We start from the raw sequence: 15752 nt of genomic DNA on the forward strand, positions 1-15752 counted from the left end.
CAGAAATTACAAGGTCAGCATCTACAAGTTATAACCTATGTAGGATACTGATATTTCTAAGTTGTTGGAGGACACTGATGTTTGTAATTAACTTGAGGTATAATAACCTATTAATAGAATACAAAGAATACCAGATCAGAATCTTGATCATTTTCTCCACTTGGACCGGTTCAGACTGGACTTTGGAATTACAGGTAAGAGGATTGATTTGGTTCTCTAGCTGCACTTCACAGAAAAACAATCTCTAAAATTAGATCAAGTTAAAAATCACACAACACCAAGTTATAGTCCAACAGGTTTATTTGGAGGCACTAGCTTTCGAAGCACTGCTTCTTCACCAAGTGGTTGATGACCTGGTGTTGTTGATTTTTAACTTTGAACACCCCAATCCAACACCAGCTCTTCCAAATCATAAAATTAGATAGGTAGATGCAAGTCATTAAATGTCAGATTGTACACAATAATTTCAGTGTTTTCTGAGAAGAAATATAAGTGTTCCTAGAGGAGGGGCATTTCATAATATTTGATTTCACTTGCTCTGAAATTCAGAATACTTATATGTAGTTTTAATTTTAAAATGAGAGATTGACTTGTATTCCTTAAAGAGGGGCAGAAAACTGGAGTTGATGGGTTAGAAGGTACATTTTTGAAATAAAGTCTTTGCTGACACCACTGATAATTTCCGACTGTGCATGCTCACCTCACTTCTTCATTCTATGCATATGCAATAAAAAGCCAATTTTAAAACACATTAAAATACTTTGCTTGACACTTTTTACATGCACCAATCTAAACTCCGATTTAAATCTTTTCATTTTGTGTGTTTGCCAGCTTTTACTCAATACTTAAAAAGATTTGTTCAGCATTTTATGCATTGAATACATGTGCTCTTGAGTGTGGTGTTGCTTTCTGGAGCATAGCACTCACGCTGCTCTAATGCTGCAGTTTTGGTTATATTAGGTGACAATTTTCACTGGGGACAATGTTAATGAAGCGCATACATCAGATACCCTATCACTGTGTTTCAAGGAGGGGATGAACTACCTTAACACCCTGAGTGGATCTGATCTTTTGGTGACAGCCCCTTTGATCATCATCCTCCTCCCTCTGTCAGCTGTTTGCCTTGGTATATGTGACCTCTGTTCATTCTCCAAGTCGAGAGGAATGCCAATTACTATACCTTCTGAGTGCAACTAGTTGATGGAAAAGTTTTGAAATTAGCATAATCAATCAATATCTGAAACAGCAGAGCTTTAGCAATTTTAAAGCAGTTTAGAACGTACAAGTATTTAGCGCTACCATAGCAAAAAGTATCAAAAATCAGTAACTAATTTGAAAGTCATTGATGATTTTTAAATAGCACCAGTGGTAGTTCCATCCTGAAGAGTGTGATTAACAGACACTGTCAGCTAAAGCATTCAAAATAGCATTCCAAGTAGCAGTGTTGCATCAAAGCCATCACACCAACTGGAATCATGATCTGCCTGCACAGGAGGCTTACTTTGGGAACTCACTACACATACCCCAGTGCCCTCAACAATAGGACCTGTGGAACATCCCCAACCAGAAATGTTCACACATGCATCAGATGCCTGAAGTGAGTATTACAGACCTGAATTTTGTAACAGCACCCTGAGGAAAGTCTAATGGCTGGACTGGAATTATAAATTTTAAAGTGATATAAAAGCATATTGTTGTAAACAAATATCTACTGAACATGTGCAGAATTTGAACCAAATTTCCTTGCAAGTTTTCTTCAAATCACACACCACCTTAACTTGAAAAGCTGTCACTGTTCCTCCATCACTATTAGGTGAAAGCCATGGAAATCCCCCTTTAACAGCATTGTGGGGGATCACATATTGAACAATCGCTCGCTAATGAGAATGATTGTCCACCTGGAAAATTCTGTGTAATTAGTCATAGGTTCTGTGGATACTTGACTGACTGATGAGCTGAATCCCCAAGACCTACACCACATAGACTGCAACAGTTCAAGGTGGGCTGCACGGTGGCACAGTGGTTAGCACTGCTGCCTCACAGCGCCAGAGACCCGGGTTCAATTCCCGCCTCAGGCGACTGACTGTGTGGAGTTTGCACGTTCTCCCCGTGTCTGCGTGGGTTTCCTCCAGGTGCTCCGGTTTCCTCCCATCATCCAAAGATGTGCAGGATCAGGTGAATTGGCCATACTAAAAATTGCCCGTAGTGTTAGGTAAGGGGTAAATGTAGGGGTATGGGTGGGTTTCGCTTCGGCGGGTCGGTGTGGACTTGTTGGGCCGAAGGGCCTGTTTCCACACTGTAATCTAATCTAATGAAGGCTCATCACCACTTTCTCGAACAATTCGTTATGAGCAGTTAATGTTAGCCTTGTCAGCAACATCCACATTCCAGGAACAGATTTTTTTAAAATGCATATCGTTAATGAATTTCTAATGTTTTCAAAAATCTAGTTATAAAGTATAACCAATTTAATTGAATATTACCTTCACAAATCGTACTGCAGAATAATAAATCCAGGTGATACAATTTGAATCTCCAATACCAGGTCCTGATCTTTCTGGAACATTCCATCTGTAGACCTTGATTTGACCTAGAATAATACAGGATACTCTAATTTGAAATGATTTGGAGGTGCCGATATTGTCTGGGGTGTACAAAGTTAAAAATCACACAACACCAGGTTATAGTCCAACTGGTTTATTTCGAAGCGCTAGCTTTCGGAGCACAGCACACAACTACCTGATGAAGGAGCAGGGCTCTGAAAGCTAATGCTTCCTCCTTTGAAATGAGAAATACAAAAATGTTTTAAAAATTACACAGAAAATAAAATACTTTTGTCATAAATTTCCTGGATAGATTGTACCTAAAGATAGCTCATCCAGCAGTGATTAACAAGCCTCCCTAATATTACCAGTAAAAACTGTGAGGCTAAGGTATTAGAAAGAAATCAGAACATTTTTATGCAAAATGTAGTAAGACTGTTGCATAATGTAGCAGGAAAAGACACTGAAGCAACAATGCAAGTTAGTTAAAAAGACAGTTGGATCACTTTCAATAGAGACACTTGCAGTTTTATCTACGAGAAAGGGACCAGGTTTCCTCTCAATCTGCAGACCGTGGGCTACGAACAACCTGACAGTATTTCATACAGCCCAATATCTGTTTGGCCGGTGGATCAATTTACAGCTCATTTACAGGATTCCAAAAATTAACAATTACATAACCTTACACAAGGAGGATCAGAGAAAAGGAAAAGAAAAATCGAAAGAGAAAGTATTGTTTTTTTCGAATTCTGATTTGTTGTTTGAAGCCAGAGGTTCAAATACGGTCAAGTTTGGATGCAAGATGTCACAAACTGATGTTCCTCCAATGTGGCCCTTTTTACCCATGTGTGCTCCTGCAGGTTTATGGATAAGCCTATCAGCAGCAAACTTGGGACAGAACAGATCTGTGATTGGAAGGGCTGGGAGAGGCCCAAGGTCTGGGATCTGGGGATTGAAGGCTTTCAAACAGCCTCTGTCTGGGGGAGGAGGGGAAGGAAATGAGAGTCACAGCTTGGGGAGAATGCAATCAGAGTTGATGGCAGAAGAAAGCTGTGACTTGGGCAATCACTGTACAAGGGAATGATAGGCTGCTAAGTCACTCCTGCTAATTGTACTTTTACATGGAACACAGGAATATCAGCTCAAAAATAGGCCATTCAGCCCCTCAAACCTATTCCACCACTTAATGAGACCATGGCTGTTCGGTGGTCTAACATCACATGCCTGCCTTTAGTTCATATATGTTATGTATCTCAGATTTAAAATTAACAACTGATCTGTCACCAACTGTTATTCGTAAAAGATACATCTACCAGCCTTTGTGTGTTGAAGTGCTTCCCAACATATCTCGTATGGTTTGGCCCTAAGTTATAGATTATTGTCGTTGTGGGTATGTTTGCCAAAATGCAGATGTTTCTTCCCCTTTTGAGGTGACATCTTCAGTAAATTATGCTCGAAATCTAGAATCGCCAACCAGTACAAATAGTTTATCTTTATACTCAGTCATATCCTGTTTGTTAAAGTTTAGAAGGTTAAGGGCTGATCTGATCAAAGTCTTCAAGATACTAACAGGATAAAACTTTGATTAGATCAGCCCTTAACCTTCTAAATTCTCACAAAAATAGGCCTAATTTGTATAATTGTCCCTCATTACTTAACTCAAGAAGTCCAGGTGTCATTCTTGTAAACCTGCATTGTACTCCCTCCAAGACCACCCATCCTTTCTATAGTATAGTATAAGACTAACAGGAGTGAGCCATTCGGTCCTTCGAGCCTGCTCCATCATTCAATAGGATCATGGTTAATCGGACGCTCTTCATGTCCACTTTCCTGCCCTTTTCTCATAACCCTCGATTCCCCAAGTGATCAAGAATCTATCTCAGCCTCAAATAGACACAAGGACTCTGTCCCCCCAGCTCTTTGTGGCAAGGAGTTCTAAAGACTCACAACCCTCTGAAAGAAGAAATCCCTCCTCATCTCAGTCTTAAACTGGCATCCTTTTATTCTGAGAATATGCACTTTGGTCATAGATTCTCCCATGAGGGGAAACATTGTCTCTGCATTTATCCTGTCAAGCCCCATAAGATTCTTATATTTCAATGAGATCACCTCTCATTCTTCTAAATTCCAGTGAATCGAGTTCCAGCCTTTGCTCATAAGACAATCCCTCTAAACCGGAGATCATCCTCATTAATATTTTCTGAACTGCCTCCAAATATTTTCTCACTAGCACCTTATACAGTTGCAAAAAGACTTACATCCCTTGAAATAAGGGCCAACATTCCATTTGCCTTCCTGATTACATGCTGCACCTGTGTGCTAGCTTTCTTTGTATTGTGCACAAGGAATGCTAAGTCCCTATGCTTTACAGCCTTTTACGGTTTTTCTCTATTTAAGTAATACTGTTCTGTTGTTCTTCCTTCCAAAATGCACAATTTCTTATTTCCCCTCATGATACTCCATTTATCAACCTTTTTTGCCCACTTAAAGTATCAAAATCTCTCTGAAAATGGTTTGTATCCCCCTTGCAACCAGCTTTCCATTTGTGTGTCAATCTCACTTCTGGCTACTATACATTTGCTTCCTTCCTCAAAAATCATCAATATATTATTGTAAACAGTTGCAGTCCCAACACTGATTCCTGTGGGACCCTATTGGTCACAGGTCACCAACCCAGAAAAACAACCCTTTATCTCCACTCACTGTTTCCTGCCCATTAACCTATTCTTTATTCATGACACAAAGTTACTTCCAACACCATTGGCTCTTATCTTATGGCTTAACCTTTTGTGAGATACCTTGTTGAATGTCTCCTCAAAGTCCAAATACAATATATATACTGACTCCCCTCTATCCACACTTTTTTGAGAATATCTCAACTACTCTAACAAATTAATGAGACATTATTTCCCTTTCATGAAGCCATGCTGACTCTGCTCGATTAGATTATGATCATCCAAATGATCTGCCTTTACCTCCTCCATAGTTGATTCCAATACTTATGCAATAATGTTAGACTAATCAGCATTTTGTTATCCATGTTTTGCTCCCCCTCCCTTTTTGAATAGGTTTGTCACATAGGCAGTTTTCCAATCCTGGAGTAAAAGGATCATAGAATCATACAGCATGGATACAGACCCCACGGTCTAATCAGTCCATGCCAAATATCATTCCAAACTAAACTCATGCCAATTGCCTGCTCCTGGCCCTTATTCCTCCAAACCTTCCCTATTCAGGTATTTATCCAAATGTCTTTTAAACATTGTGCTTGTATCCACATCTACCACTTCCTCAGGAAGTTCATTCCACATGCGAATCACCTTCTGTGTTCAAAATTTGCTTCTCATGTCTTTTTAAAATCTTTCTCCTCTCACCATAAAAATGTGCCCCTTATCTTGAAATCCCCACATCCTATGGAAGATACAATACCTCTGATTATATTATAAATGTCTATAAGGCTACATTTCAACCCTCTACATTCCAATGAAAGAAGTCCCAGCTTATCCAGCTTTCCTTCACAGCTGAAACCTTCCATACCCGGCAACATCCTGGTACATCTCTTCCGAACCTCTCCAACTGAATAATATCCTTCCTATAACTAGGTGACCAGAACTGGATATGGTCTTCCAGAGAAGGACTTCTGCACAAAATGTTGACTCTCCTGCTCCTCAGGTGCTGCCTGACCTGCTGTGCTTTTCCAGCACCACACGTTTTGACTCATTCCAGAACAGGCCTTAGCAATGTCCTGTACAGCCTCAAAATGACTTCCAACTCCTATATTCAAAGGATTCAGCATTGAAGGTAAGTGTCCAAATCCATTTTAACCACCATGAATGTGATACAAACTTCAAAGAATTATGTGCTTGCACCCCTAAATTAATCTGTTCTACAATACTACCCAAGGCCCTACCATGTACTGCATAATTCCTATACTTATTTGTTGTACCAAAATGCAATACCTCGCATTTATCCAGATTGAACACCATCTGTCATTTTTCAGCCCATTGACTATTTGATAAAAATCCCTTTGTAATCTTAGAAAACCTTCTTCACTCTTCACTATGCCATCAATTTTGGTGTTGTCGGCAAACTTACTAACCACGTCTCTATATCTCATCCAAATAATTTATATAAATTACAAACAATAAAGGACGCAGAACCGATCCATGTGGAGCACCACTGGTGACAGGCCTCCAATCTGAAAAGCAACCCTCTACCACCACTATGTCTCTTGCCTTTAGTCCAATTATTTATCCAATTGGCAAGCTCACCCTTAATCCCTTGTGACCTCATTTTCCTACTAAGTCTACCGTCTGGAACTTTTACTAAAGTCCAGTTAAACAACACATACTGCTCTGCCCTCATCAATCTGATATTTCTCCAGAATCCATGGATTTTTTGGAAAATTACAACTGGAAAATGCACATGCAATCTTTGTAGCTACCTCATTTAGGATCCTAGGATAAAAGTCATTAGGGCCAGAAGATTTATCTGCCTTCAGCTCCAATTAGTTTGTCTACTTCTCTACTTCTCTAATGATGGAGATTGTACTTAATTCCTCTCCCATATTCTTTAGTAAATGTTTGAAGTATCATCATAAAAAATGATGCAAAATATATGTTAAGTCCTCTGCCATTTCTTTGATCCCCAATATCATCTCCCCAGATTAATCTTCTCAGAAGCCTATGTTCACTTTGACATCCCTCATTCATTATGTATGTAACACAGCTCTTACTGTTAGCTTTTATATTCCTCACGAGTTTGCCCACATATTTTATTTCTGTCTTTGTTATAATTTTTGACCACCTTTGCTAGATTTTATTTTTTTTCACTGTAGGATGTGGGTGTTGCTGGCTGCCCAGCAGTTATTGCCCATCCCTAGTTGCCCTTGAGAAGCTGCCTGATGTAGGTTGACCCACCTCCTGACTCCTAAAGCCTGTCCATCATCTATAAGACACAAGTCAAGAGTGTGATGGAATACTCCCCATTTGTCTGGTTGAGTGCTGCACCAACAACAGTCAAGAAACTTGACATCACCTAGGACAAAGCAGCCTGCTTGAATGACCGTATATCCACAAGTATCCACTTCTTCCACCACTACCACTCAGTAGCAGTAGGGTATATTATCTCCAAGATGCAGTACAGAAATTCATCAAAGATTCTGGTCTCCAAATTTGAGAAAAGACATTCTGGCTATTGAGGGAGTGCAGCGTAGGTTCACGAGGTCAATTCCTGGAATGGCAGGATTACCTTACACTGAAAGACTGAAGCGACTGGGTTTGTATACCTTTGAGTTTCGAAGACTGAGAGGGGATCTGATTGAGACGTATAAGATTATGAAAGGATTGGACACTCTGGCAGTTGGAAACATATTTCCACTGATGGGTGAGTGCCAAACCAGAGGGCACAGCTTAAAAATACGGGGTAGACCATTTAGGACAGAGCTCAGGAGAAACCTCTTCACCCAGAGAGTGGTGGCTGTGTGGAATGCTCTGCCCCAGAGGGCAGTGGACGACCACTCTCTGGATTCATTTAAGAAAGAGTTGGATAGAGCTCACAAAGATAGTGGAATCAAGGGTTATGGAGATAAGGCAGGAACAGGATACTAATTAAGGATGATCAGCCATGATTATGTATCAATGCTCTCGATGCCTTTAGATGGGGTACTGGGCTAATGGTCGGATACTTGGTAGTGTGGATGAGCAGAGGGATCTTGGTGTCCATGTACACAGATCTCTGAAAGTTGCCACCCAGGTAAATAGTGCGGTGAGGAAGGCATATGGCGTACTGGCTTTTATTGGTAGAGGAATTGAGTTCCGGAGTCCTGAGGTCATGATGCAGTTGTATAAGACTCTGGTGCGGCCGCATCTGGAATATTGTGTGCAGTTTTGGTTGCCATACTATAGGAAGGATGTGGAGGCACTGGAACGGGTGCAGAGGAGGTTTACCAGGATGTTGCCTGGTATGGAAGGAAGATCGTATGAGGATAGACTGAGACACTTGGGGCTGTTTTCATTAGAGAAAAGAAGGTTTAGGGGTGACTTGATTGAGGTGTACAAGATGATTAGGGGGTTAGATAGGGTTGACAGTGTGAACCTTTTCCCGTGTATGGAGTCGGGTATTACAAGGGGGCATAGCTTTAAATTAAGTGGGGTAGATATAGGACTGAAGTTAGGGGTAGGTTCTTCACTCAGTGAGTCGTAAGTTCATGGAATGCCCTGCCAGTAGCAGTGGTGGACTCTCCCTCTTTATGGGCATTTAAGCGGGCATTGGATAGGTATATGGAGGATAGTGGGTTAGTATAGGTTAGGTGGGCTTGGATCGGCGCAACATCGAGGGCCAAAGGGCCTGTACTGCGCTGTATTCTTCTATGTTCTATGTTCTATAACTGGCCATGCTAAATTGCCTGTAGTGATAGGTGAAGGGGTAAATGTAGGGGAATAGGTCTGGGTGGGTTGCGCTTAGGCGGGTCAGTGTGGACTTGTTGGGCCGAAGGGCCTGTTTCCACCCTGTATGTAATCTAATCAATAGTGAATGAACGATGATTTATTTCCAAGTCAGGATGGTGAGTGGCTTGAAGGGGAATTCGGAGGTGGTCATGTTCCCTGCCCTGTCTTTCTAAATGGAAGTGGTCATAGGTTTGGGAGGTGCTGTCTTAGGAGCTTTGATGAATTTCTGTACTGCATCTTGGAGATAATATACCCTGCTGCTACAGAGTAGTAGTGGTGGAGGAAGTGGATATTTGTGGATATAGGGCCAATCAAGCAGGCTGCTTTGTCCTAGATGATGTCAAGTTTCTTGACTGTTGTTGGTGCTGCACTCAACCAGGCAAGTGGGGAGTATTCCATCACACTCTCGACTTTGTGCATTATAGATGATGGACAGGCTTTAGGAATCAGGAGGGGAGTTATTCACAGCAGTATTCCTAACCACTGACCTGTTCTTGTCGGCATTGTTTTAATGTAGCAAGTCCAGTTGAATTTCTGTTTTGTGATAACCACCAGATCATTGATAGTTGGTGATTCAATGAATGTAAAGGGTTAGTGGTTATATTGTCTCTTATTGGTGACGGTCATAGCTTGGCATTTGTGGGGTATGAATGTTACATACAACTAATCAGCCCAGGCCTGGATATCATCCAGAACCTGTTGCATTTGGACATGGACTGCTTCAGTATCTGAGGAGTCATGAATGATAATGAACATTGCATAATCATCAGTGAACATCCCAACTTCGGATCTTATGATGGAAGAGAGCTCATTGGTGAAGCAGCGAAGATTGTTGGGCCAACGACACTACTCTGAGGAACTCCTGTAGAGACATCCTCGAGCTTAGATTACTGATCTCCAACAACCATGACCATCTTCCTAGGTGTCAGATATGACTTCAACCACTGGCGAATTTGCCCCCAATACTGACAGATTCCAGTTTTGTTAAGGTTCCTTGATGCCACACTCTGTGAAGGGCTGTCACTCTCACCTCATCTCTAGAATTTAGCTTTTTTTATCCATGTTTGAACCAAAGCTGTAATGAGATCAGGAGCTGGGTAGCTCTGGCAGAACCGAAAATGGGCATCACTGAGCAGGTGCTGATTGATAACACTATTGATGACAGTTTCCATCACTTTACTGATGATTGAGAGCAGACTGATAAGGCGCTAATTGGCTGGGTTGGATTTGCCCCGTCTTTTATTTACAGGACATGCTTCAGCAATTTTCCACATTGTTGGATAAATGCCAGGGTTGTAACTGTACTGGAAGAGTTGACTATGGGAGTAGCAAGTGTTGGAGTACATGCCTTCAGTAGTATTGCCGGAATGTTGCCAGGGCCTATAGCTTTTGCAATATCCAGTGTCTCCAGCCATTTATTGATATCACATGGAGTGAATCGAATTGGCTGAAGACTGGTATCTGTAATGCTGGGGACCACTGGAGACGGCCCAAGATGGATCATCCCCTCAGCAATCCTGGTAGAAGGTTGTTGTGAAAGCTTCAGCCCTATGTTCTGCACACGAGTTGGGCTCTTCCATCATTGAGGATGGGACATTTTTGAAACTTCCCCCTCCAGCGAGTTGTTTAATTGTTCCCTGTCATTCATGACTGGATGTGACAGGACTCAGAACTCAGATTTGATCCATTGATTACTGGATCGCTTAGCTCTGCCTATCAGCTGCTGCTTATGCTGTTTGGCATGTAAGTAGTCTTGTTTGGTGGCTTAAAAATGAAAACTTATCTCAGTCTTTAAGGTCTGCTTACTCCAATTTTTAACAAAATAAAAATCACTTTTTACCAAAATGTACTTGAGCCTCTCTGCAAAACATAACTTATCCATCTTCATTTCAATATGAATTTATTGTTGAAATAATAGTGTTGGTGGAAATTATTGGCAAGCCATGCCGCATACATTATTTTCATAAAATTAAAGGGAACAGAGTAAGGGAGGCATAGGTAGAGGGGTAAGAGAGACCAAGGAGGACTTTGGAGAGGGGAGAAGGTGTGAGAAAGACATGAAAAGGGAAAGTAGGAAAACAATGGAGTGTGGGGGAGGCAATGGGGAGAGGTAGAGTAGGAAAGCAGGACATGAAAGGTTGAAACACCAAACTGGAAGTCAACTCACTTCCTACCCCCATTTTCACATAAGTTCTTCCATATCTAACTCACTGGGTGCCCCATCTGAGGCAACCCATAGTCAGCATTAGTTAAACCTAACTCGGAGGTTTGGTCCCAACCTCTACTCCTTTTCCTGGTGATCATGAATTGGAGCGGATTCTTTTTCTCTTTTAAGCTCTTCTTTAACCAAAAATGCAATAAGACTTGGTGCTTGACAATTTTCAATGGTCATTTCTATTAAATACTAATTTTAAATATCAGTTTATTGCCTTTGAATTTATTTCTATAAAGTCCATGGTTACTTTTCTAGCAATCCTTTATTTCTGCAATCTGCTCACTAGCCCTCGATAAGGAGAAAAATTCAAACGTGCCTCTCATCAGCCCCAAATGTGAATAAGGTGGACATTTCTGTTAGCACAATAGCCATTTCCTATTCCTAAAACATCTTATATTCTTAAAATTATGGGTTTCAATATTTTTATGGATTACACATGGACAAACAAATTAGGTAGAGAAGTAGGCGTCATTGCCAGTCCAGCCTGCTGTGCCATTCAACAAGATCATTGCTGATCGGTCCGGAATCTTTGATAACCTTTTACCCCTTTCCTTATCAACAATCTATCTACTTCTGCCTCAAGATATTCAAAGACTGCTTCCAAAGTCTTTTGGGCAACAGAGTTCTAAAGACTCACAACCCTCTGTGAGACACATTTCTCCTTAGCTTTCACACAAATTGACAATTTTCTATCCAGACCAATATATTGACCTGCTCACTACCACCTTCTCAAGAACAATCGAGGATGGCAGATAAATGTTGACCTTGCCTATCAATGAACAGAAAGAAACAAATGTATTTTGAACCTTGCTGAAAAAGACACATTTCATCATGCATTCTTCAGGACAACTTGCAAGAATACCAAATAAATGTGAAACTAAGATTCATACTGTATTAGACAGAGCTCTGATTGGTACACATTTTAGCTGTGTAGAATGCCAGTTAGTCATTGACAGTTAACTGCCAGGCCTATTTAAATTGGGGTAATCTGCCATTTAAGTAACTTTGAAATTATTATAGGCTCAGAACCATCACTTTCAATGTACAGTTACGATTTAAGCAGATACTTCGAGATATGTAATTTTGAAGCTAATGAATTTCAAAAATGAAGTTAGTGAATGAAGAAAATTGTACAATGTAACTCACCTGGCTTAGTAACTGGTACTTTGAGATGTTTTCCACTGTTTACCTCTTCTGCACCATGTGGATGGATAGAGTAAGGAAAGGAAGCTAAATTTTTAAATATAACCACGATACTGTCACCAACCTCTGCTCGAATAATTGGACCTAAGTGTGCAAGATCATACAAAATAGGATTGGTTAGTTGCAACCAGACAGCTGTAAGTGCAACACACAAGGAAGATCTTCAAACTAAAATCTAAATTCACTTCCTAATTAATCTTCCCATTGCTCCTACTTCAAATTTAAAACCTATTCAATTGGTGAGATATACTTCTTAGTCACAAGAAAACTCAAAGTTTTCATTTGAACATAATTTTAAATGCTAATTCACCATTGGTATCATTGCAGCACCTTAGCTTAATTCATTCTACACATACTGAAAACAACCAATGCTGGAGATCAGAGCACTGATGAAGAGTCATCCAGACTTGAAACATTAGCTTGCTCGCTCTCTATGGATGCTGTCTGATCCAGTGTGATCTCCAGCATTAATTGTTTTCAGTACAGCTTCCAGTGTTTGTGGTAATTTTCTCTTTCACTCTTCACATACCCTGTCAATGCAATTTAAAAAAATGAAAAACAAATCAAACAGTCTTGCTGATGCTCATGGTACAGAATGCTTTCCCTTGGTGCCAGTAATGGTATGTAGCCTAGCCACTGTCTTGTCATAAATCATCATTAATTTTGAAGTGAATGTCCGAGGATTTGCAGCAGGACCCTTTGATGAAGAGAGTTTGGCTGTGAACATTTTTGCCTTTTAAGTAGTAAAGAGAATCGATGGGTGCTTTCTTTTTAAAAGGCAGAGGTTTAGAAGGTACTTGTGAAAGTGTGTACAAGAACCTTAGAGGCAAATCTTCTATTGTTTCTCGATATGTCGAACTGAGAGTGAATAAGAATTTGTCAAAAACAAATTTTGGGTAGGAACAGTATTATGGCCATAACTGCATTTTTCTAATAAGTTGTAGGTGGTGTTCAACACTAAGATGACAAGTTGACTTCAATTGAATATTACATGATATATCTGCCCTGGAGATATTAGGTAAATACTTGCAATTTTGAATTCCTGTGGAAGGCTTTCTGGTATAATCTTCCACTGAACATAAATCATGGCTTGCATGGCCGGTTTACCTGGGCCCAAAAAGCTGCATTATTATTCGATATATTTCAAATCATTTTTTGATTTAAGCATACTTCAGTTTAATGCTGTGCTGCTTTCTCATGACACTAATAACACTAGGATACTATCCTTAATAATTAACAAACATTAATGGACAGAAAATGGTACTGGTTCTTGCTGATATAACATAGTTAATAGAGATGCTTTCATGGCAGGATTTAAATCACAAAAGACAAACAGTTTTGGAATGATTGGATAGTAAAGATGCTAATCGCTGGAGTCTCAGAGCCAATTAATTTCTGACTTTAACAAAAGCAAAATAAAAACCATCAACCATCCCACTCACAGAAGACATAATGAGGGTGCGTGCCTCATACTTACTCAACATTTTAAATTTACCTCTGCTTGTCTGAACTTGACATCTAAAGGAAAGGAAAGGAACTTTGGATTCAGGAAATAAGTGTCTTTACATTTATCCTAGAATCCAATGTACATCCATCCCCAACTACTGATGAACATTCCCCAGGACTTCAAAACTCCTCCTTACCTTTCACCACAACCAACACAGATCCTACTTCTTCATCATGCAATATTCCCACCTCTGTAACTTCAGGCTTATCCCTGAATACCTCTCTACACTAGATTCAATTTCCTGATCTTGGGGTCCTGGATTAGATTGTTCAACATCTCCACCTGCTATTGTGATGCTTCTTCTCCAGTGTTCTCCTATTCACTTCATGGAAGTCAAACCGGTTGATCAGACTGACTTTCAAGAGTCTATAATATCACACATACAACTGTGGAGTTACTGTGCAGGGAAACACTTTTACTGTGTCTCTACTGCAGCAGAAAATTGCCAGAGAAAACCCAGGCTCAAGTGTCAGCAGGTTTTATAATCACCACTTTTAATAAAGTATTTACCTGTATAGTTAGAAGTGTTGGTGGTGGAGGGAGTGGGGAATGATGGCACCAATTTGAGCTTAGTCACATTGTCAATTTTTTGATCATAGAATTTAAATGGTACCTCATTTAACATGTTGATGCTGCAACTGTTGAATAAAAAAAATTAAACCTCCAAAGATTTATTCTTGTTTTAAATCTATGAGAAGATAAATTCTGCAATATACAGATCAATGATTGTCAGAAAATTTATTCTAGATTGTCATTTTCAAGAGTGCTCAATACCATATCTATGTGCAGTTAATAGGAGTTAATTTTTTTTTTATTCATTACCAAGTATTTCCAAGTGCTGTTCTTCTGGCAGTCTTATTTTCTGTGTGGTGAATGTTCCATCTGTAAATTCCCTATAAACAACTTTTTTATACCTGGGCCCAATTTTACCTTGCCCTGTACCAACAAACACATGGCCAAAACTAGAAAAACACAAAAATTGACAATTAGCAAATTTTTCTTTGGGTACATTTAAAATGTCATCTATTACAAGTTTTAAGGACAACATTCAGTTAACTTCTTTCAGAGATATTGCAGCTTTTACAGAGTCAGAAGAATTTCTACACAATCAATAAATAATTCTAAATGCAAATGTTTTCCTGCACTGGAAGTGGAGTTATAGATGGTGAGAAAGGCAAATAATTGGGCAGATAGAGGCATGAGCCTCTAAGACCTGTCTTGAAACATCAGCAATTCACTGTTGGGTGAAGGCGCTGTACATGACCATTTTGGTGATAGTCACCACAATTGCCTCACATAGCTATGGAGAAGGAGAGGATTAGGCAAAATGGGAGGATATTTAATTGGGGAAGAGGAAACTATGATGCGATTAGACATGAGTTAGGAAGCATGGACTGGGAGCAATTGTTCCATGGTAAAGGCACTACAGCCATGTGGAGACTGTTTAAGGAACAGTTGTTGCAAGTGATGAATAAATATGTCCCTCTGAGACAGGCAAGAAGTGGTAAGATAAAGGAACCTTGGATGACGAGAGTGGTGGAGCTTCTCATCAAAAGGAAAAAGGTAGCGTACGTAAGGTGGAGGAAGCTAGGATCACCTCAGCTCTACAGGATTACAGGCAGGCAAGGAAGGAGCTTAAAAATGGTCTGAGGAGAGCCAGGAGGGGGCACGAGAAAGGCTTGGCAGAATGGATTAGGGAGAACACAAAGGCATTTTACACTTATGTGAGGAATAAGAGAATGGTCAAAGAAAGAGTAGGCCCGATCAGGGATAGCATAGGGAATTTGTGTGTGGAGTCTGAGGAGGCAGGGAAAGCCCTAAATGAGTTTTTTGCT

General features: G+C 40.2%; 1 protein-coding gene across 4 annotated transcripts in view; it reads right to left on the bottom strand.

Annotated features, from left to right (window-relative positions):
* The window catches only part of hephl1a (hephaestin-like 1a), a 141416-nt gene that overhangs the window by 41495 nt on the left and 84169 nt on the right, over positions 1–15752 (bottom strand). For 3 of the 4 annotated variants that reach the window (XM_043691507.1, XM_043691508.1, XM_043691505.1), the window contains 3 exons: positions 14740–14879; positions 12354–12494; positions 2484–2590 (listed from right to left, as the gene is read on the bottom strand). In XM_043691507.1, the coding sequence (XP_043547442.1) occupies positions 2484–2590; positions 12354–12494; positions 14740–14879 (388 nt within the window). Of the gene's footprint in view, positions 1–496; positions 1194–2483; positions 2591–12353; positions 12495–14739; positions 14880–15752 lie in introns of those variants that run through there. The other variant, XM_043691509.1, reaches the window with a different exon arrangement.

This window comes from Chiloscyllium plagiosum, chromosome 6 (assembly GCF_004010195.1).
Source record: "Chiloscyllium plagiosum isolate BGI_BamShark_2017 chromosome 6, ASM401019v2, whole genome shotgun sequence".
Lineage (NCBI taxonomy): Eukaryota > Metazoa > Chordata > Chondrichthyes > Orectolobiformes > Hemiscylliidae > Chiloscyllium > Chiloscyllium plagiosum.